The sequence below is a fragment of the Acytostelium subglobosum genome (genome assembly GCF_000787575.1).
Source record: "Acytostelium subglobosum LB1 DNA, scaffold: scaffold6, whole genome shotgun sequence".
Lineage (NCBI taxonomy): Eukaryota > Evosea > Eumycetozoa > Acytosteliales > Acytosteliaceae > Acytostelium > Acytostelium subglobosum.
Genome location: NW_012236532.1, coordinates 958,129 through 979,521, shown reverse-complemented (window position 1 = coordinate 979,521; position 21,393 = coordinate 958,129). Strand labels below are relative to the sequence as shown.

At 46.5% G+C, this 21,393-nt stretch overlaps 7 protein-coding genes across 7 annotated transcripts; 1 reads left to right on the top strand and 6 right to left on the bottom strand.

The window, feature by feature from the left end:
- Positions 1–35: 35 nt before the first annotated feature.
- On the bottom strand, positions 36–720 carry SAMD00019534_037310 (hypothetical protein; the record flags this gene model as incomplete). Its single annotated transcript, XM_012904623.1, has 2 exons — positions 36–442; positions 516–720. 2 exons carry the CDS (start codon positions 718–720, stop codon positions 36–38), a joined length of 612 nt encoding a protein of 203 aa, XP_012760077.1.
- Positions 721–1,730: 1,010 nt separating this feature from the next.
- On the bottom strand, positions 1,731–3,189 carry SAMD00019534_037300 (hypothetical protein; the record flags this gene model as incomplete). Its single annotated transcript, XM_012904622.1, has 2 exons — positions 1,731–1,834; positions 1,917–3,189. 2 exons carry the CDS (start codon positions 3,187–3,189, stop codon positions 1,731–1,733), a joined length of 1,377 nt encoding a protein of 458 aa, XP_012760076.1.
- Positions 3,190–4,170: 981 nt separating this feature from the next.
- On the top strand, positions 4,171–4,898 carry SAMD00019534_037290 (hypothetical protein; the record flags this gene model as incomplete). Its single annotated transcript, XM_012904621.1, has 2 exons — positions 4,171–4,495; positions 4,567–4,898. 2 exons carry the CDS (start codon positions 4,171–4,173, stop codon positions 4,896–4,898), a joined length of 657 nt encoding a protein of 218 aa, XP_012760075.1.
- Positions 4,899–5,218: 320 nt separating this feature from the next.
- Positions 5,219–8,522, bottom strand: SAMD00019534_037280 (hypothetical protein; the record flags this gene model as incomplete). Its single annotated transcript, XM_012904620.1, has 4 exons — positions 5,219–5,619; positions 5,717–6,818; positions 6,849–8,225; positions 8,292–8,522. Coding segments are annotated over 4 exons (3,111 nt in total), but the record flags the coding sequence as incomplete, so codon positions are not given.
- Positions 8,523–11,449: 2,927 nt separating this feature from the next.
- SAMD00019534_037270 (hypothetical protein) lies at positions 11,450–14,008 on the bottom strand (the record flags this gene model as incomplete). The annotated part of the gene is made up of 3 exons (XM_012904619.1): positions 11,450–13,498; positions 13,635–13,865; positions 13,958–14,008. 3 exons carry the CDS (start codon positions 14,006–14,008, stop codon positions 11,450–11,452), a joined length of 2,331 nt encoding a protein of 776 aa, XP_012760073.1.
- An 849-nt stretch (positions 14,009–14,857) lies between these two features.
- SAMD00019534_037260 (hypothetical protein) lies at positions 14,858–16,777 on the bottom strand (the record flags this gene model as incomplete). The annotated part of the gene is made up of 3 exons (XM_012904618.1): positions 14,858–15,786; positions 15,861–15,975; positions 16,049–16,777. The coding sequence occupies 3 exons, from the start codon at positions 16,775–16,777 to the stop codon at positions 14,858–14,860; spliced, it is 1,773 nt and encodes a 590-aa protein (XP_012760072.1).
- Positions 16,778–17,802: 1,025 nt separating this feature from the next.
- SAMD00019534_037250 (hypothetical protein) lies at positions 17,803–20,444 on the bottom strand (the record flags this gene model as incomplete). Its single annotated transcript, XM_012904617.1, has 2 exons — positions 17,803–20,006; positions 20,078–20,444. The coding sequence occupies 2 exons, from the start codon at positions 20,442–20,444 to the stop codon at positions 17,803–17,805; spliced, it is 2,571 nt and encodes an 856-aa protein (XP_012760071.1).
- Positions 20,445–21,393: the final 949 nt, after the last annotated feature.

The following is a 21,393-nucleotide window of genomic DNA, read 5'->3' as shown; positions in this document are numbered from 1 at the left end:
GACACATAAATATTTATTCGGCACTACAACGACAACTACAACATGAGGACAGTGACGATCAATCCGAGGACAATGGCACTGAGTGATGCGCACAGGGTTGTGGCTGGAGATGTGAGGTAGACGTTGGCAACGGTGAAGCTGCTGTTTCTGACGTTGGCGCGGAAGTAGATACCGTTGAAGATCTTGACATCCTTGACTCCCATGTCGGACAATCTGATTCGTCCACTTTGGTAACGTCCATAGATGTCTGTGCTATCCAAGTACTTTGTAGAGTTGAGGTAGATGAATGTTGGCGTTGGCGAAGTCAACACGGACACCTTTACAACCGGGATATTTGATTGATTGAATGCCGTAACAGCGATATCAAAGTGCAATATCTGGAATTTGCTGGCATCCCATCCTCCACCAGCATTATCCGTTGCCAATCTGAATCCAAGGAAATCTAATGATAAACTTCCGTATTAGTCACTCATTCATTCAATCATTCAATCAATCCAAGTCGATGTTGAACATACCATTCTCATTGTTTATGGTGGCTTGTAGACATGCTGTGGAGACGTTGCCACAGCTTGTCAACTCTATTACAGAGGCATCAGACTCGTTCTTAACATTGAGTCCCCATCCACCAACGAAGACATCGTATAAGTTCTCCGCATGCACAACATGTGTTGCCAGAAGTGACAATGAAACCAAGATTGTAACAATTGTATAAAGCTTCATTGTTATTATATGATTGATTAGTGATAAGTTAAATGAATGAATGAAGATTGATTACCATGGTCCTTAAGAAGGTCCCAGGACCTTCCATCAATAAGCCTTTCCCCGCCCCATCTTGCCTTTTTTGACATATTTGCGACTCGCAAAAATGCTTGTAAAACGGGTATTGTTGGTTCAAAGAACGAATTCGATATGGAGCAGCTAGTGTAATCTAATCTCCAGAAGTGTCCAGATAAAGATGGAAGGTGTGAACGTGTAGATTGGTCAACAATTATATAACTTTCATTTGCATGAATGGTTGGGATTGATCGATACCATCCATTCATTAACCCCCCCATGGTGATGCTAATATATGACTCAAAGAGCAGACTATGTATGATAGACAGAAGGATGATCATGATGATGATTGAGACACTACAGGTGGCGGAGTGGTCGTTGAAGATGTTCCCAGTTGCTGGTCACGGTCTATCAGAACAGGCCATACGTAGGGCTTGGCAACCTTGACTATGTGGCGGCATCCCAACAATACCTGTTCGAGGTGGACCTCACTGCCAACCCGGCCAAGATCATCTTTGTCCAACCCAACTTCTTCGTCCAGTCGAACTTTAAGGGCTTTCTGCTCGACCCAATCAATAGATACATATTGGCCGTGCTTACGAACCAGCCCAATGTAATGGACATTCCATATTTCTGGATGATCAATCTGCAGACAAATGACGCCGTGCAATACCCCAATCCATACCCAATGCCTTTGTGTATATTATCTTGAACAATAAACAACTTATTAAACTAAGGTAGGATTAGGGTTGGGTTGAGTTTGTGACTTGAGTTTGAGTTTGATTGTAATAATAAATTAAGATTTATTACTTATAAATAAATAAATAAATAAATAGAGTTGGTTGGTACAACAGGTTAATGCAATATATGGCATATATCTATGTATGTTTGGGTTGTTGGTCATTGATGGACGTAAGTTATGTAGGTAGGTAGTTCATCAAGGAAGGGTTCTAGATTTAGTAGTTAACGTAGCTTCCGGCGTACTTCAACATGTTGCAGTTGTCGTTGGAAGCAGTCAAACGAATGTATCCACTCTCTCCCCACCATGTGTCCCACGAGTCTATATTAATTGATTGATTAATTGATCGATGTTAGTGATTGAGTGATCAATATGATTGAAATAGATATAAAATTAAACATACTCTTAATGATCCAGTAGTCACCAGCGGCGTCGTAACCAGTGACGGTGATGGCGTGGTTGATGCTGGTGTAAGCCTGTGGACATGAGAAGACACCAGACTTGTAGTTCTGGAAGGCATCGTCGACGTAGAGGGCAGCGGCGAATGGACCAGTCTTGAGGGCGTTGATGAAAGCAGCCTTGGTGGTGCCAGTGTTCTCGCTGTAGCCAGCCCACTTCCAACGGGCGACAGAGAGGTCATTGGTGCAGGTGCTCTGGGTCTCGGTGTATGGGTAGGTGGACTCGTAGGCGATACCATTCTTGGCAAAGGTAGTGTAGACTGATGTTGGCCAGCCTCCGTTGCATCCGTTGCTGATGCAGTTAAGGGCGTCCTGCTCGGCCAAGTTGAAGGTGTCCTTGTTGGCACCCTTGTAGATGACAGCTCTTGCCTCAATGTTAGCGACGGCGGCGAACAAATAGCAGTCACCGCATTGACCCTGGTTTCTTACTGGGGTGGAGAATGATCTCCAATCGATCGAGCCACCAGCGTTTGGTGTTGGAGTTGGAGTGCCAGAGGTGGCGCCAGCGGAAGTGGTAGTAGCTGGGGTGGTGGTAGTGGTGGTCGAAGAGGTGGTGGCTGGTCTGGTGGTCGAGGTAGTGGAGGTAGTTGTCGAGGAGGTGGTGGCTGGCTTGGTGGTCGAAGTTGTGGAGGTAGTCGAGGAGGTGGTGGCGGGCTTGGTGGTCGAGGTAGTGGAGGAGGTCGTGGACACAGTGCTTCCAGTTGTAGCTGGGGTGGAGGTTGGGGTTGGGGTTGGGAGGTTCTTTGGAGTGTATGGGTTCTTGTTTCTGTATCCACCTGGTGTCTTGTAGTCACAGTACAAGTAGTAGTAGCCACTGCATTGAGCCATGCCACAGCCAATCTGGGTGGAGGTGGCCCACACGGCCTGAGCCCACATGCTGCAGCTGTAGTTTCCAGATGGACAAGCCTTCAAGGTGAAGTCAAAGGCGGGAGCTCCCTCGGCGATCCAGTTGAGGATCTGGGCGGCGTCAAAGTTGGGGGCAATTCCGAAGCTCCACTCGGACACCTGGGACTTGAGGGCGGCTGGACTCCATGTGTTGGAGCACTTGGAAACGTGAGTCTGGATATCTCTGGCCATGGTGGCGTTCCATTTCAAAGCTGGGATGGTTGTGGCGGGTGCCAATGCGCCAACACTAGTTGGGTCAGCTCTCCACTGATTATGAATGTTAAGAATAGTGGTGATTGAAGCTTGGTCCAACTGAGCAGCAGCCAGACTCATCAAACATGTGAGTGTGAACAATAAAATTATAATCTTCATTGTTTTTTAAATAAATAATAAATAATAAATAATAATATTACAAATAATTATATATATATAAAGTATACTTTATAAGTTAGTAGTTTAGTAATGATTGAAAAGATGAGGTCTGATTTAAGTAAGGTGGACCTTGTTTAAAATTTTGATTGATTGTAGACCAAGGACTCTGGAAGTGACGACGAAGGGGAGGGGTCAACAAAAGAAGTATGTGATTGGGAGAGAGCTTGAATTGAAGAATCATTCAAGTTGGGCTTATTTTTTGGGTTATTCAATATAAAGTATCGTGGCCTCAGTGGGTTGTGATTTGTTGGATCAAGCCACCAATGTTAAATGTAGCAAACATCACATTTAGTCGTTGGACACATAGACCAAAAGGGGTCCTGTGAGGACTCAGGTATGCGATTGTGATCCAACAATCAATCAATCGACCCACGCCTACAAATATTTGCACTGATCAACTGTGACGTTTGGGATTGGACGTCCCCACAAACAAGGCGGACCTTCACATAAAGTCTAAAAATTGATCGAATTTATCAAAAAATGGCTGCCCCTTGATGCAAATTTATGGCTTGGCGTTAGATTGATGGGTAATCGTGCCACTCGACACTGTATTCCATTGGTAGGAAGACGTAGATTTAATAGGTTGGTTAAGGTTGACTTGTTTGAGTTGTTTGCACACGTGTAGGTGCACCTCATTAAATGGCTCCAACAAGATGGGCAATCTAAACGGTTAAGTTCGTCCTCCACCAATTGATTGGGAATGGAATCATTGAATCATTCTTATTCAACATTCATATCATCATCAACAACAACGTCAACATCAACGCCAATTCACTGGTACATTATTAAGTTTACTTAATTCATTCATTCAATCAATTAATCAAACATATAATATCACATATATATATATACATATAATTACAAATACATAATATATAAAGAATGAGAATATCAACAAGTGTTGTTGTTTGTTTCTTTGTGTTGTTGGTCGCTTTCGCAAATGCTGACTCAACCCCAACTGATGATGAGATTCAGGCTTTCCACAGCTGGGCCGATGCTTTCGGAAAGTATTACACTGATGGTGAATTCCAAGCTGCTTTCGCCAACTGGCAGGCAAACGTCGAGAAGGTCGCCGCCATCAACGGTGCCATCAACCAAGTCAATGTCCTCATGACCGTCGGCAGCTCCCAAGCCGCCACCAGCAGAGTCCTCTCATCCGTCAACGAAGCCGTCACCGTCACATACCCAAGCGCTGATGTCCAGACTGGTAAGTAGTCAATGTCGTAGCCTCGATAGTTCAGTGTGTTCAATGTATCTAACTCACATTCATGTCCTTAGCCTCCCTCAACTCATTCAGTGACCTTACTTATGAGGAGTTTGCTTCGATGTTCACTGGTGCTGACAGTGCTTTCGCACCAACTGCTGCCGCTGCTGCTGCCCTCTCAACTGGTGCCATCGTTGGTATTGCTGTTGGTGGTGCTGCTGCCCTTGCTTTGGCCGCTGGTGTCACTGTTGCCGTCGTCAAGAGACGTCAGTCCACCGAGCCAGAGACCTCTGGCAACAACGAGGTCAACATGAAGCGCAAGTCAAGAGGAATCGATATCTTCAAGTTCAGAAGCAACAAGGCTCATCAATCGATCACAGCACGTGGCCAACCAATCAATGGATAAGATAATGATTGATTGAGTTATCCTAATGAGGTTGTCTCTTTCAGTCCAAGCTGTATTCTTACTCATCATCCATCCATCCATCCTCAACAACCAACCTACATATTTATTTATTATTTATTTATTTATTTATTATTTGTTCCTAAAACACAATAAATAATGGAACAATCCCCAATACATACTATTACACTCGTCCTTACCTTGATACTTTACCCTTGACCTTACTCTCTACCCTCTACCATCAACCTTCTTCCTTCGGTTAAGGCCTCAACCCTTGACCCTCATCACACTTGGCAATTAAATGTACAATCAATTATTTATTGTTTGATGACGTATCTGATCTTGGGGAAGTCTTCACAGTCATAGTCAGTGCCAAGGTAGTCAAGACAAACATCTAGATCTAGGAAGCGGACTTTGTCACCAATCTTTTGCTTGGACTTATCCTCAATGATCTGTTTGATTGGTTGATCAAAGAGTTTTTCATGTAACTCCTTCCTCATGAACCTGGCGTATAACAACCATGTACCAGTACACAACATCGTTAATGTACATAAGTAGTGGTGCTCTATATGATGTACCAACTCTCGCAAAGTGATATCGCCATATACCTCCACATGGTCCCATTCCGTCCACTCTCCCTCAACACTTCCAATCATATTATATTTCTTGGGAGGCAATGGTTGAGCATGGATAAATGTTGCTGTTGCTAGATTGATGAAGCTACATGTTGGTTGTGATTAATGGATGAGTTAGTGAGTTAGATTGACCATGGCAAAGGTGGCGCGAGTGTGGCGCGAATGATTACCTGTTCCTGAAATCATGTGGACATTGTTGGAGCTTCTTCTTTTGCATAAGCTTCAACAACTCGAGGCATGCTAGACCGGCTACTACGGATGCACTTGTGATTAGTGTCGGGATGATCTTTTTGGCAATGCCTCGGATCTTGTGTGCATTCTCTTGTTCGATGTTGTACACTCTTGATTTGAGTTGGGAAGCCAGTACAACAAACTCTGATGTGAGATGGCCAGGCTCTCCAAGTTGAGGCTTAACAATGTGTAGTTTGAGTCCCTTGAGTTGATCAGACCTTGCGCTAAGCTTGGCCCTGATCTTGGCCTCCCGCTTCAATCTTCTCTCATCGGTATAGGGCTTGGTGCCCAGAGATTTGGGTCTCCTGAGTGTGACTGAGTCCATCCATTGAGTGAGCTGTTCCTCAGTGCACTGTGCATCCAATGTCCACTCGATGCTAAAGGTGAGGGCAAACAGCTTGGCCGCCACAATGACAAATTGGCGATGTTGATGGTCTTGCGAGCTGAATGACAGAGGTGTTGGCGCGTCTATTCTGTTGGGATGCCCCCAGAATGGTGCACCCGTCGCCGTCACCAAGTCCTTGGGGAAGCTGTGTAGTAGACGTTGAGTCTTGATTGTAAACTCTTGTTCAAACATATTTCGGGCAAGCTGTATACATTGCTCGATGTTTGTTGGGATAACTTCCAGCAGCAGAATCTCGCTAATCCTGTCCAAGAGGGATGACATTGAAAACGCTGACAATGACTTATCATCAATCTTTGACGGGTCATTGAGGTACTCGTTGGCATCATTGGGAGACTCTACATATTGATTCTGAAGAATATCTTGTGCCCAGTTTGTAGTGTGCTCAACTCCACGAGGGAAGTGGTGCATGTCCTTGGGGAAGCTGTGTTCGAATGGGTCTTTCGTAGCCGAGTATGGCTGCGTCTGATGTGGCACCACCACCTGGACGCTGCCCTTGTTTCCACGCAACCCAGTGTCGATGTAGGGGATGCCAAACTTCACGCACCTCTCATCAATGTGCATCCTGGCCGATAGGTTGTCGGGCGCCATGAGCACCGCGTCCAAGTCAGTGTAGAACTGTTGGTTGAAATTGGAGTTGGCCTCTGCGTTCCACGGTGCACACTTATAAGGTATCTCGCCAACCTGATCTGTGTGAGCAGTGATGTTCATCGCGGGATTGATCGCCTTGGTCGTCCTCGCTGCGCATGTTGCTTTGAGGTTGCCAATGTCCTCACGAGAGTAGAGTATTTGAGTGTGGAGGTTGTGAAGCTCGACGACATCGTGATCAGCGAATTGAATGTGTCCATTGGTGCCACAGCCAAAGCCCATCAATGCCAGGTTCTTCAACAGCTCGCATCCAGATGCTCCTGCGCCAACCAAGAACAGGCGCTGTGACTCGATGAGTCGTTGGATATCTCTACCAAGCACAGCCAAAAGACCATCATATCGTGAGTTGGTTGAGGTATCGAGTGGCGAGGACATATTCAAGAGGTCTGTTGGCAACACGGATGAATAGTCAAAGTAAGTCAATTGATAAATAGGTTGGAATAAGTGTGAGGCGGCCTTCAGGACCTCTTGTGCTGCCACACCACCAATGATTGATGAGACTGGAGCAAGCTCTCCACTCCATGTAAACGATATTTGTAGCACCAATGTCTCATCCACACTCGGTTGCGAGTTGATATCGGTGGCCAGCACCTTGGCTAACTCCAACACCTCTTCTGCATCGACAATATTGAAGGCTCGGGGGAAGTGACCATGTACCTCACTGAACCTGTGAACGGCTTGGAATGCCAGGTTCAGTTGAATGTCATTGTAGCTCTTGGCAGGGTCGTCCGAAGGACAATAGAGGTCTTGCGATGTGATGGACAATGGTTTGAAGTCCACTGTCAATGATTGAGGCAGGGGGATGACACGACCGCCTGTGAAGCTTCCAAGTATCTGTGTCAATTCAGAGGGCATATCAATCTTGAGTTTATATCGCTGATGGATCTCCTTGATTGTATATGGTCCATGGTCAACAAGTTGTGTAATGCCCTTGATACAAAGGTGAATCTGATCGCCAACAGACAGACCATGCATATATGATGTGCACTCCTCCAAATGTATCTCGACCTCTTCAAACAAACCATTGGTAGAATTGTTGTTGTTGTTGTTGTTGTTGGAGGAGGAGTCAGAGCCAGCAGAGTCTGAGCGCTTGAATGAAGTGATGAGAGCTGGAGACAACACCTCATCACGTATGTCGGTGATGTGGAACTGGTCGCCAAAGTCATTGAACAATGATCCAAATACACCATGACACTCTACAGCGATGAACTTGATCGAGTGATCTCTACACCATTGGTTAACCTTGACATTGATCGATGGTAACTGGTTTGCCAACACAACAACATGATGTCTCTTTATAACATCCTCTGTGAGTTCGCCCGTATAACATGTCACGTTATGCTTGAGCGAAGACACTACCTCTTGGCAAGCAGTAGACCTCGCAACACCAACATGTGATTGATCCAAAGTGAACTATGATTGAAAGGTCAGTCAGTCGATGATGTGGATGTTGATGTTGATGCTAATGATTATACATACATTGGATGATAAGTCACTCATAGTGACAGGATCATCGTCGTAGAGTGTTACTGATCTTACACCAGCCAACACAATATTCTTGACAATCTCGATTCCAAGTCCACCTTTTAGACCAACAACCAATACATCAGTGGCAACAATCAATCTCATTGCTTCCAATGATATAGTATATAGTTGTCTATCATAATAATGCATATCCACATCATCATTGTCTTGACCAACAACATATGTTTGATCATTCATCTCAACAACATTAGTTGTATTAGTAGTTGTAGTTGTAGTTGTTGTTGATTGTCGATTGGTATTGTTTCCCATAGTATATATGTATGTTTGTTTGTATGTTTATTTGTTGTTATTATATGTATTATGTTTACATGTTGCAATGTATGTTATTCATTATTTATATTACTTGATTGCTGCTAAGGTTAGCTTGGGTTCTGCAGGGTTCAACGGGTGTTGTGGGTGGATTCTTCAAATATTTGTTTTGGAATCCAAGGTCCGACCCGTGATGACCCTTTGCAACCTCCAACATAGTAATAGCGACCAATTAATACATATATATAATACAACATCTGATGTCTGAGGAGCTAACCCAGTTAATAGTCACCAGAGTTAAGCAAGCAGGTGTCAAATGCTTCTTCTGCGGTACTGAGTTGGATATCTGGGTCTTGGGCAAACACCTGCCCGTGTGCGCCAAACTGTGTTACAATATCATCATTGATATGTTCCAGACTAAAGAATCACAGGAGGAGACTCACACGTTGAGGCTGCGTATAGAGGAGTTAGAGGGAATCATCAAGTCATTATCGCAACAACAACAACAACAACCACAGCCACAACAACAACAGCCACAACAACAACAGCCACAACCAACATCGTTGTCATCAACACTCACGCTTCAGCAAATGAAGACGCCAACCAAACAAGGTGCGGCAGAGAACAATAGAGAGCTGATGAATATCACACATACCAAGAAGTTGATGGATGGAGAGACTAGCAAACAAACCAAGTGCTTCCTGCATTCCAACGTTCGAGACCCAACCAATCCCAACCGGATTATAGTAGAGGCGACTTGCAATTCACCAGAGAACAAGATCGAGAAGAAGATCATTGTCTACTATGGCGACCAAAAAATGATGATGTGCAGTGTTGGACATATTACAAACCATACCAGGTCAATGCCCTATTTGAAGCTTGCTGTACCTGCGATTGGAGAACACGATCCAGAGAAGCCTATCATTGGAGATTCTGTCCAACATTGCCAGAACTGTTCAAAGGGTTGTTCTCGCATCTTGAAGTGTTGCCATCCAGACAGCACGTTTGGCGTCTTTGTATACTTCTGTCGATGGAACTGCCTTGTCGAGTATCTAACCAACAAACGAGAGAAATGGACTCAATGGTGCGAAGCGAACACCGGTATCTCCAGCAGGGCAACGATAGATATCGACGATAATGCGATGTCAACAACTACATCACCACCCATCCCAGCACCCAGCCCAGCAGCACCAAGCCCAGCAATAACCAAACCAGTGTCTAAATCAAAGGCCAAGAAAGCAGCTGCAACACCAACACCAACAACAACAACAACAACAACAACAACAACAAGGAGGAACAATAAGAGGAAGAACAATACCCTTGAAGAAGGTGAAGAATAAATATGCTGCCAGCAAGCTAAGTCCATTAACTGACAAATGCCATACCCTCAACTCTGCACTTACAGATCAATGGTTCAACCAAGATGAAGAGTACACAAGTTACTTCAAGCTCTCCCATAGTCAAGTGTCTCAGCTCTGTGAGAAGCACTCTTTTGAACACAAGGACATGCTCGTCTTCCTCATGAGGTGCCGCCACAACCTTCCCTGGTACATGATGGAGCGTGTGTTCCTATATCAATTGACAATCGCTCAGCTCAGGTACTCATTCACCAAGGTGTTCGATAGATTGAAGTCGTACTGCCATGGGTACTTCCAGGATGTGGTTCACAATGGAGAGCTTCGAGACAATCATGCAGAAATATGGAAAGATGGTATTAAGCACAATGTTCATCTCATTGTGGACGGGTCAGAGCAGAGGATTCAAGTGCCGCCACACAAGACGATCAAGGATCTTGTTTATTCTGGCAAGAAATCAATGTATTCTTTGGCAGTGTTGGTCATTTGCGATATACGTGGCAAGATCGTGTATGTAGGTAAGACAGAGGGAGGCGCCCAGCCTGACGTCTCGCTCTACAAGGATGCTGCACNTAGACTACAGGCTCTGTTCGATGAAGATATTGTCATTCTCGGTGACAAAGGATTCAAAGGAGGTCAGAAGTACTACACCAACACCATCACCCCCAAGATCAAGTCGGCTTCATTGATCGATCATATGGAGTACACAGACAAGATGATCAGAAAACGCACGCTCGATGAGCATCGCCTGCGTCAAGGAAAGGAGGCGACCAAGGTATCTAAGAAGTTGAAGGCATTGGAAGCCAAGGTCACCAAAGAAGGATTCGATGCCGAGCGTATCCTGAGAGAGAAAGATGAGAGCAATCGAATCAAGAAGGTGAGGATCATCATTGAGAATGTCTTTGGAGAGATGAAGAAATGGAACATATTGTCAGACACAATCAGATCACTTGGCGACCTTTCTGACAACATTCAACGACACAACGCACTCTGGACAATTATCGCATATTTGACCAATATGTTCCACTCCTTTGGACGAGACGACGATTTCTTTAAGGTCTAATTTATCATACAACAACAACAACAACCACAACAACAACTACAACAACAACAATAAAAATATAAATATTTAATTAACATCAGATAAGGTTTGAAAGGGTTCCCCTTGCTGTTCCAAGGGTTGTCCAGGGTCGAACCAGCTCGAACCCAAGGATTGAGACCGCTGAAAAATGAATTCTCTGCGTAACCTTGACTATCCCCTGCAGAACCTTAGCAGCAACCAACTAATAATAGTAGTTGATGAACAATTGAGAATGAGTGTTGGTGACTGTTGATGAATCATGATTTGACTTGGCCAGTTGAGGTGAGTTGTTTCCATTTATCAAGTTGACGCCAGTTTGTGAACAAGGTGAGGCGAGGATGTAGGAGGATGCATGAGTCATGGAGGAGGAGTGGATGTGAATGAATGAGACAATGTTGATTAAGAGTTTATTTCTTTGACTTCTTGATAAAGTTGAGAGCACTTCCATGCTTGAACCATTCGATCTGGCCCTCGTTCATGGTCTGGTTGAGGACTACCTCAAACTCGTTGCCAGACTTGGCGTTCTTGACGATCATCTTGAGTGGCTTGCCTGGGGCAAGGGTCTTGAGTCCGACGATCGAGACGACGTCGTCACCGGTGATGCGGTCATAGTCGGCCGGGTTGGCAAAGGTCAGTGGCAAGATTCCTTGCTTCTTCAAGTTGGTCTCGTGGATTCTGGCGAACGACTTGACAATGATGGCCTTGCCACCCAAGTGACGTGGCTCGAGGGCGGCGTGCTCACGCGATGATCCCTCACCGTAGTTCTCGTCTCCAATGACGACCCACGACACTCCACGCTTCTTGTAGTCACGGGCGACGGTGGGCACTGGGGCGGTCTCACCAGTGAACTGGTTGAGCACGGCGTTGGCCTTGCCGTTCTCAGAGTTGATGGCGCCGATCAACATGTTGTTCGAAATGTTGTCCAAATGGCCACGGTACTTCAACCATGGGCCGGCCATCGAAATGTGATCGGTGGTGCACTTGCCTTGCACCTTGATGAGCACCTGCATGTCGGTCAGATCCTGGCCGTCCCATGGCTGGAATGGCTCGAGGAGCTGCAGACGCTGGCTTGCAACGTCGACCTTGACCTTGATGTTCTCGGCGTTGGCCGATGGTGCCTGGTAGGTGTCCTCACCAGCGTCGAATCCGCGCGATGGCAGCTCGTCGCCGCGTGGGGCGTCCAGCTTGAACTTTTGTCCGTTGGCGTCTGTCAGGTAGTCAGTCACTGGGTTGAATGTGAGGTCACCAGCAATGGCCATGGCTGTGACGATCTCTGGCGAGGCGACAAAAGCGTGAGTGTTGGGGTTGGAGTCGTTTCTGCCGGTGAAGTTTCTGTTGTATGAGGTGATGATCGAGTTCTTCTGTCCCTTGGCAATGTCCTCTCTCTTCCACTGGCCAATGCATGGGCCACAGGCGTTGGCGAGCACAACACCACCGACCTTCTCAAACACTTCGATCTGTCCGTCACGCTGGATGGTAGCGCGAATCTGCTCTGAACCTGGGGTGATGGTGAACTTGGCCTTGGACTTGATGCCGTGGTTCAATGCCTGCTGGGCGACAGAGGCGGCACGCGACATATCCTCGTAGGAGGAGTTGGTGCACGAGCCAATAAGACCAACGAGAAGCTCCTCTGGCCACTTGTTCTGGCGAACAGAGTCGGCGAACTTGGACAGTGGGTGGCCACGGTCTGGTGTGAATGGGCCGTTGACGTATGGCTCCAAAGTGTCGAGGTTGATCTCGATCAGCTGGTCGTACTGGGCGTTGGGGTCGGCAACGAGGTTGTGGCGGTAGTGGGTGGCGGCCTTGGTGATGCCGTTTCTGCCAGTGGCGTTCAAGTAGTCGGCCATTCTGTTGTTGAAGGGGAAGATCGAGGTGGTGGCACCAATCTCAGCACCCATGTTACAGATGGTGGCCATACCGGTGGCGGACAGTGAGTCGACACCTGGTCCAAAGTACTCGACGATGGCACCCGTGCCTCCCTTGACGGTGAGGATGTCAGCCACACGAAGGATGACGTCCTTTGGTGAAGACCAGCCCTTGAGCGAGCCAGTGAGCTTGACTCCGATGACCTTGGGGGCCTTGAGCTCCCATGGGATACCGGCCATCACATCGACGGCGTCGGCACCTCCGACTCCGACGGCGACCATGCCCAGACCTCCAGCGTTGGGGGTGTGAGAGTCAGTGCCGATCATCAGACCACCTGGGAAGGCGTAGTTCTCCAGAACGATCTGATGGATAATGCCTGAACCGGGCTTCCAGAAGCCCATGCCAAACTTCTCGGCTGACGAGGCCAAGAAGTCGTACACCTCCTTGTTAATGTCCTTGGCGTGGGCCAAGTCAGTGGGGCCACCCTTAAAGGCCTCGATCAAATGGTCACAGTGAATAGTAGTTGGCACTGCAGTCTCTGGCAAACCAGCAGACATAAACTGTAACACTGCCATCTGAGCTGTAGCATCCTATTATATTGTTTCAATCATTGCAATCATTTCAATCAATCAATCAATCATGTGATCATACCAATGTGTTGTGTTATGTGTTCATGTTAGTATATCCCTCTATCTGTGTCTCTCTTGATTGAATGATTCGACATACCTGCATGGCAACACGATCTGGGTGCAACTTGAGGTAGGTAACACCTCTCTCGACCTTGGTCGATGGGTCCTCCAAATGACCGTACAAGACCTTCTCAGCAAGGGTGAGTGGCTTGTTGTGATGCAATCTGAACTGCTTCAACTTCTGGTCAATACCCTCATAGTTGATCTTCTTCTTTGTCTCGAACCTGCTCATTGGAGCGGCAGTAGTATAAGATCTAGTGAATTGTTTCTAATATTCATTCGGTCCATTCATGTAAGTTATACTGTATACTTGAATGATTGAATGAATGAATGATTGAATGATTGAATGAATATACATACCATGGATTGGGTCAAACCCCTTCCACTTGCTGACATCATGATTGAAGACATTCTGGATTCTCTCTAATAATATAACAAACAATGGATACTTAAGTATTATAAGATCTATGAATGCTGAGTTTGAGCTTTTGTCGTCTGTGTCTGAGACAATAGAGCTCGAGGAGTTGTTGTATTTATAGAGAATGATATAACAAGAAGAGAGTGAATAATTGATTGATTGATGCTTGCAAGCAAGAGAGAGAGGAGGAGAATGGAATGAGTGACAGGAGAGAGTGAATGCGCGAGAGTGAGCAAGCAAGAGGGGTAGTGAACAGAGAGGATGGGGTTGGGTTGAGTTGTGTGTCGGTCTGTTGGGCTCAACAAACAAAAAAATATGTCACTGTGTGTGGTAGTGATCACATGAACTTCTTATTGATTCACTGATGTCGGGCGAAACCATCACCCCAGGCTGGACAATAGTTTTTTTGACAATCCAATCGTGCTAGCTTGCATCACATAATTGTCATCATGTCCAAGACTTTGACGATGGGTCTGAATCTGTTTTTGATGGATAGGGTAGGACGAACGAAGATGAGACAAGACCATGACAATGCCCTGGCGTCATACTTGGACATAAATAGAAGGTGTCAAACTTGGATGATGTTGAATGGAGTGAGCGAGCATGATGAAGGGTCATAGACTGACTGATTGACTGACCAAATGAAGTACAAGTTATAACTTTGTATGATTATGCAATATGCGATGCTGTTGGTTGGTTGTACACCATCCATACTCGAATGGATTTATAAATGAAGTGATGGAATTGAACTACCGCAACAACGTTGTTGCAAGTCAAAGGCAAAGGCAAGGGCAACGGGAAAGGAAGAAGAAGGAAGGAAGAAAGGGGAGGATAAAGAACTACTACTGCTGTTGGGATGGGGATGGAGCTGCTCCAGCACCAGCGGCAGCGGATTGGATGGTTGGCGAGGAGGGTGCTGGTGGAGAACACTTGAAGACGAGGTCTTGGAATGGCTTCCACATGTTGCCCGAGACAAAGTTGTTATCGACAACGTTGATGAGGTAGTATGAGTTGATCATGGTCTCCAATTGCTTGCGCGACGACGATCCCTCGGGATAGGCGGCGGCCCAACGCGACTGCCACAGGGCAAAGGCCTCGTCCTTCCACACGACAAAACTGGCATTGTCGACGACGGTTGGCTGGATGATCTCCTTGCCTGGGAAGATACCCCAGGTGACGGCGTTGGTGCCCTTGGTGTTGGTGAGCGACGTGCCGCTGCGGTTGACGGCGTGGTACGTGATCGATGGACACAGCTTGAAGTACTCGATGAGGCGCTCGGTGTTCTCGGGCGAGGTGAAGAACTCCACGTAGGCCTTCTGGTAGACGAAGCCGTGCTTGCCACCCCAACCGTGCAACTTGTCGGTGGAGGGCGCGCCATTGACTGCCGGCTGACTGTTGATTGTAAGAAATCCGTTCTTGTTGAGGAAGATCAATTGCTCCTTGATCTCGTCGGACTCGGTGGACAGCGGCAGGTCGTTCCACGGCAGCTTCTTGGTCTTGCCGGCACAGTAGTCGGCGAAGCGGTCGTACACATCTTGTTCGGTGTGGGGTGGCTCGCCAAACTCCAGCTCCTCGTGAACTGGGTTGACGGCGTTGAAGTGCAGCGAGCTGAGATGGTAGTCGCTGAGGTCGCCAAAGGCGGGCGAACGGTAGTCGCCCCAACGGCCGTGGGGAACTCGTCCCAGCTGCCTGTTCTCGAGATGTAGCTGCGTGGACGATGCTGCCAGAAGATGGGACGCACCTCCTCCTTGAGACGATTGCTGCTGGCGTTCTGAGCCCACGGCAGATATCTGTTCAACTGGTCAGGACGCACCAGCTGCAGTCCCTTCAACACCTTCCTCACACTCCTCTCGAGGTTCAATGTATAGAAGTGTAGGCCATCGACGCCAGCCTCCAACATTCTCTGACACATCTGAATACACAGTCTAACACCATACTTCTTTACCTCCTCATCGTTATCCTGTTTTGATTGATTGATTGATTATGTGTTAGTGATTGATCGGTTGATTGATTGATTGGGTGAGTGAACATACCTTGATTGGCTCAAGGTTCTCTAGGATGAATGGAGGTACTATGGTCTTGGAGAGTGTAGTCATACGCTTGAATCCAGCGTAAGTGTGAATGGGCATGATGCCAGGGATGATTGGACAGTTGATGCCAATCGCTCGACACTTGGAGACGAACTCGATGAAGATGTCGACGTCGTAGAAGAGTTGTGTGATGATGACGTCGGCGCCCATGTCCACCTTCTGCTTGAGGTGCTGCAGGTCCTCCTCGGCGTTGGTGGCATCCTGATGCATCTCGGGATAGCCGGCGACGGCAATGCCAAAGTAGTCGCCGTACTTGGCGCGGATGTAGCGCACGAGGTCTGACGCATGGCCAAAGCCGCCCTCGATCTTCTTCCACTCCTCGCCGCGGGGCGGGTCGCCGCGCAGCGCCAGGATGTTGCGCACGCCCGACGCCTTGGCCTTCTCGAGGGCAAAGTCGATCTCCTCCACCTTCATGTTGGTGCAGGTCAGATGCATCATCGTCTCGAGGCCGCATATGTTTTGTGAAGTCTCTGCAATCTCCAGCGTCAGCTGGCTAGTGGAACCGCCGGCACCCCACGTAATATCGACAAAGAGTGGCTCGAGCAAGAGCATACGTCCAAGACGGTCGTACAAGTTCTGTACACCCTCCATCGTCTTTGGTGGGAAATACTCGAACGAGTAGAACAATTGCTTCCTCTCCTTATAATCGTTGATCTTATCTATGATCTTCATGATGATGTCTCTCTCTCTCTGGTCTCTGGATGGATGGGTATATTACTACAACTTTCTTCTTATGAATGTTCTCGGCTCTGGACTGGTCTCAATGTGTGTTGGTCCAAGTTATAAAGTTAACTAATTAATAATAATTTAATTTAATGGTAAAGGTAATGTAATCTCAATATATTCTCCCAACAACAGATAAGATGTTAGTGTTTATGTCTGTGTGTATTTGTATGAAAGAGAAGAGAGGTTAATGTGTAATGAATTGGTAAACGGATGTGTCGACAGTCTTTAAAGAAGAAGGAATGAATGAATGGTGTGGGGGGTCGATGACCTGAGGTGGGAACACAGACAAGATGCCATGTCTCTTGGGGGTCGTTGTTATCGAGCATGGTGGGGTTACCCACACCTTCTTCTTTGACACACAACACCTTCACTCATTCATTTGACTTGTGCTGAACTCAAGATACATGCGTTTCGCTTCAATGATTCATCACTCAATCACATCGACAAAATAAAATAAAAATTAAAGTTCAGTTCACCTCACAATAACAATTATAAATATCCGCCATCAATGGTGGCTTTACCCATTCTTGTTTTTTTGCTGGTATCCAAACCAGGCACGAACGCCATCCATCACCCTTGTGGCGCCAATGATTTTGGCAAGAGGGCTTAGACAGATACTATCAGCCCGTTTTATGTGTACATTGTGGTTGACATAACGTATCCAATGTCGAGATAAATGTTGATCACAAATAACATTTGAACTACACTACACTAATGACACTTGGGAATAATGAGTGAAAGGGAAAAGAGGAGGAGAAGTATGTTTAATGAATGATTGATTAGGTTTGGAAGATGGATAGTGAAGTTGGAAAAGTGATTGGGTTGAGGGAAAGAAGAAAGAGGTGCGTCGGCTCCACCTAAAGTGTGAATAAATAGTAATGAATGGCGATGGGTATTGGTCATGGTCATGATTGATTGATTGTCGGTGTTGGAAGTTGGGAATATATAAATATAATGAATGGGCAGGCAGGCTATTGTCTCTTGATCATAACATTGATCCATAGTTCATCTCCAAAGTAGTAGCCATCACTGGTGCATATCCTCCAGCACTCACCAGCCAGGAACTCGGGGTAGGGAATGTTGGGCACGACCAGTGGTGCAGAGATGTTGAGCATCTCGTCCACGCCAATGGCAGGCAGCGTCACGGACATAACGGTCGACAGGTGCACGTTGCCGTAGCAGCGCACGAGCAGACAGTCCTTGGGCAGTGATGACGAGCCGGTGTTCTGGACGCGCCACACCTTGGTCAGCGTGCCGGGGTGCACCTCGCTGCCCAGCGGCAGCGTCAGGTCCTTGACGAGCTTGACGCTGAAGCGACAGCGTTGGCGACGACGGTTGTACGGACAGACGCGCTTGTTGGAGTTGTGGACGGCGCTGTCGATGGTGGGTGCGCCAAACAGCTGGCAGGACTTCATGGACTTGGTGACGGTGAGGATCTTGTGCGTGGTGTCGTTGGGGCATGTGGAGTTCTTGCTTAATTTACAGGTGTCACAAAAGGTGAACAAGGGGCAGTGCAGACAGTGGTAGAGGTTGCCGACGATGGGGGCCTGTGCACAGAGCACGCAGGTCGAGCCGCGGTGGATGGTCGGTCCCTCCACACGTCTATGAGCAAACTGCAGCTTGCCCGACGATGATGGCAGAGACGTGGTGGGGGGCGTGTGCGAAGACAGCTGCTTCTCCTCGTTCTCGCTGATGAACATGGCCTGGATCCTTGATTGAAGTTGAAGATGTGATTGCAGTGTGGCAAGGGGCAGGTCGCTGGGCACGCCAATGATCGATGCGCCCTTGGTGGCGAGGTCCAACAGCGGAGACTGTTGTGAGGGAGATGGGGGCGGGGTGTTGGGTGGGACATTGAAGCATTGCATTGCGTCGCTGCCCATGAAGTGGTTGAGCAGCGGGAAGACCTTGGTGATGATTGGCATGATGGAGGCGTTCTTTTGGATTGCCTGGCAGATCGACAGCTTCAGACTGCGCTGCACCTCAGGGTTGGGCTCCTGTCGCAGCATCATGAACTTCTTGGTTACCTCACCAATGAACTCTTGCACCTGCATGCCGCACTGTGGGGGCACGGAAGGTGCGGATGTAGATGACTGCTGTTGTTTGTTGTTGTGTGATTTGGCTGTGCCGATTGCGTCGGCATCGTCATCGTTCATGTCGTCATCATTGTCGTTGTCGTTACTGCTACTGCTGACCTGTGATTCCAAATCATTGTCAGTTTGAAGGAATTCGAATGACTCATTACGTGCCATGTTTGATGTTGGTGTAGAAGTGGAGTTGGATGTGGATGTGTTTTGTTGCTGTTGTTGTTGTTGTTGTAGTTGTTGCTGTTGTTGTAACTTTTGTTGTAGATAGTATTTCATTGAGTTTGGAGGATACATTGGTGGAAGTATCTTGAAGCCATTCATGTTGTTGTTGCCATTGCCATTGCCAGTAACATTGCCAATACCAATGCCATTGCCATTGCCATTGACAGTGTTTGATGGTGATGTAGCGTTTGATCTTGATGGTGAGATGGACTGAGGCGGTGACCTCTTGAAATGTACCGTACTACTACTGCTGCCGCTGCCGCTGTTGTTTGACGAGGGAATGTTGATGGGAGTGGCTGATGTGTGTATAATGTCGTTGTTGGTGATTGGTTGAGGAGGGGACGATGGGTTTCTATTATATAGGTGGTTGATGGACATTGACGAGAAGTTGGACGACAGTCCGTGTAACGAGTTGTGCTTGTAGGTCGGTGTGGATAGGAGGTTGGTGAAGGAGGTTGGGTGCTGTGAGCGGAACAGCGAAGCGGGCGGTGTCGACAGGGATGGCTGCGACGACACCGGCTTGTAGGGGCTCGTGTAAACCTGCTCCTTCTCGTTGAGGTTCGAGTCAATCATAACATCCCTGCGGTTGTTTAGGAATGATGGTGATGGTGCCGCCATCACAGGTGCAGCGGCACTGCTCGAGCCCGTCCTGAATGAATTGACCTCAATCATGTTCTGCAGTGAGTTTGTTGCAGGTGCTTGTTGTGGAAATTGAAGATTGAAGTTTGATCCTTGTTGTTGCTGTTGAGGTGATGAAGATGGTGTCTGGGACATTGTCGAAGTCATTGATGATGTTGTTGTAGTATCAACATTGCCACGACCAAAGAATGACATTATTGCGCTTTGTATATGACATGGATGTTGTTCCTCTACATTTGTTTGATTGTTGGTTAGTAATGTACTTTGTAATAATGTCAGGGGATCAGCCAACGGAACATACCTTTGACCACAAGACGATGCTGTTTATCATCTGATTTGAATGCTCTCCTCAGGTGACAATCGTTGGCAGTGTATAGCTCGCCTTCTCGGCTCTCGATCTTGATGTTTAGATTGGCCTTGTTGTTCATGCCAAATGACTCTTTGATTGTGTTTGAAATGTCCTTCAGTGATGCATTCTTTGGAATTGTTAACAACCTATTCTCATTGCCAATATTAACACTCAACTCTGTCGTATCACTATTCCTCTCATGTGTTATTGTTGTTGTTGTTGTCGCTGATATATTGTTATTATTATTATTATTTGAGGTGTTTCCTGTACAATTTGGAAAGAAAGACCTAAAGCCAGTAAAGGTCTTTGAATCTCCCATGATATATATATTAATTATCTATTTGTTATAATTATTATTGTGATAAGTAATGTTATAAAGTCATGACTTTGTTGATATCTTCAACAAGTAATTTGTGTTGTATCTGTATCTGCTGTATCTGTCTCTTTCTATGTCTCTGTATGTATGTTTACTTGTTTGTATGTTTGAATGTAGTGTAGTGTAGTGTAGTCTTGATGATGGACGAATGGTGATGAGATAATAATGATGAAGACGCAAACAAACAAGAAAGAAAAGAAAGAAAGAAAGATGGGAGGGTATGAATGAGCGTGAGAGAATGAGAGAGAAAGAACGGTGTGAATGAGTGAAGAACCTGGAACATTAATTGGCGTGTCTGTCTGTGTTTGTGTGTGTGTTTGACAACACATAATTATTAGTGTCACTCACATTGCAAAAATTAAAATCGATTTTTCATGAAGAACACCTAGTGATGTCGTGTTGGTCTTTCGAATGACAAAGTCACACCTGGCGCCTTCATCACACATACACACTCACACACACATGTAATGTAAATACACATACAAGATGTGTCTTGATCGTGACAAACACATGATGTTTGTCTTTCTGAATTGCAAATGATGTGATCCAACTAATACATTCACAGTGGCTGTCCAAATAAAGACATAACACATAATAATTATACCATTGATTGATTGATTGAATACCAGTGAGTGATGTGCCCCCTTTATCGACATCTACCCAAATAGAGTGGGCAGCCAGCCCATCTTGAGATTGAACCTGCCCGTGTCTCCATCCATCATTTGCAACAACATTTCCTCACCCTGGAACAACTAAACATACCGTGGATAAAGTTGGATGGTAATTATTATGTACACATGGGGATTTATTATTAATAATTATGACTATGAATATTAAATTAAAGGAGAGATAGAGAATGCTTGCGGGAAAGATGAGGAGAAGTATACAAAGA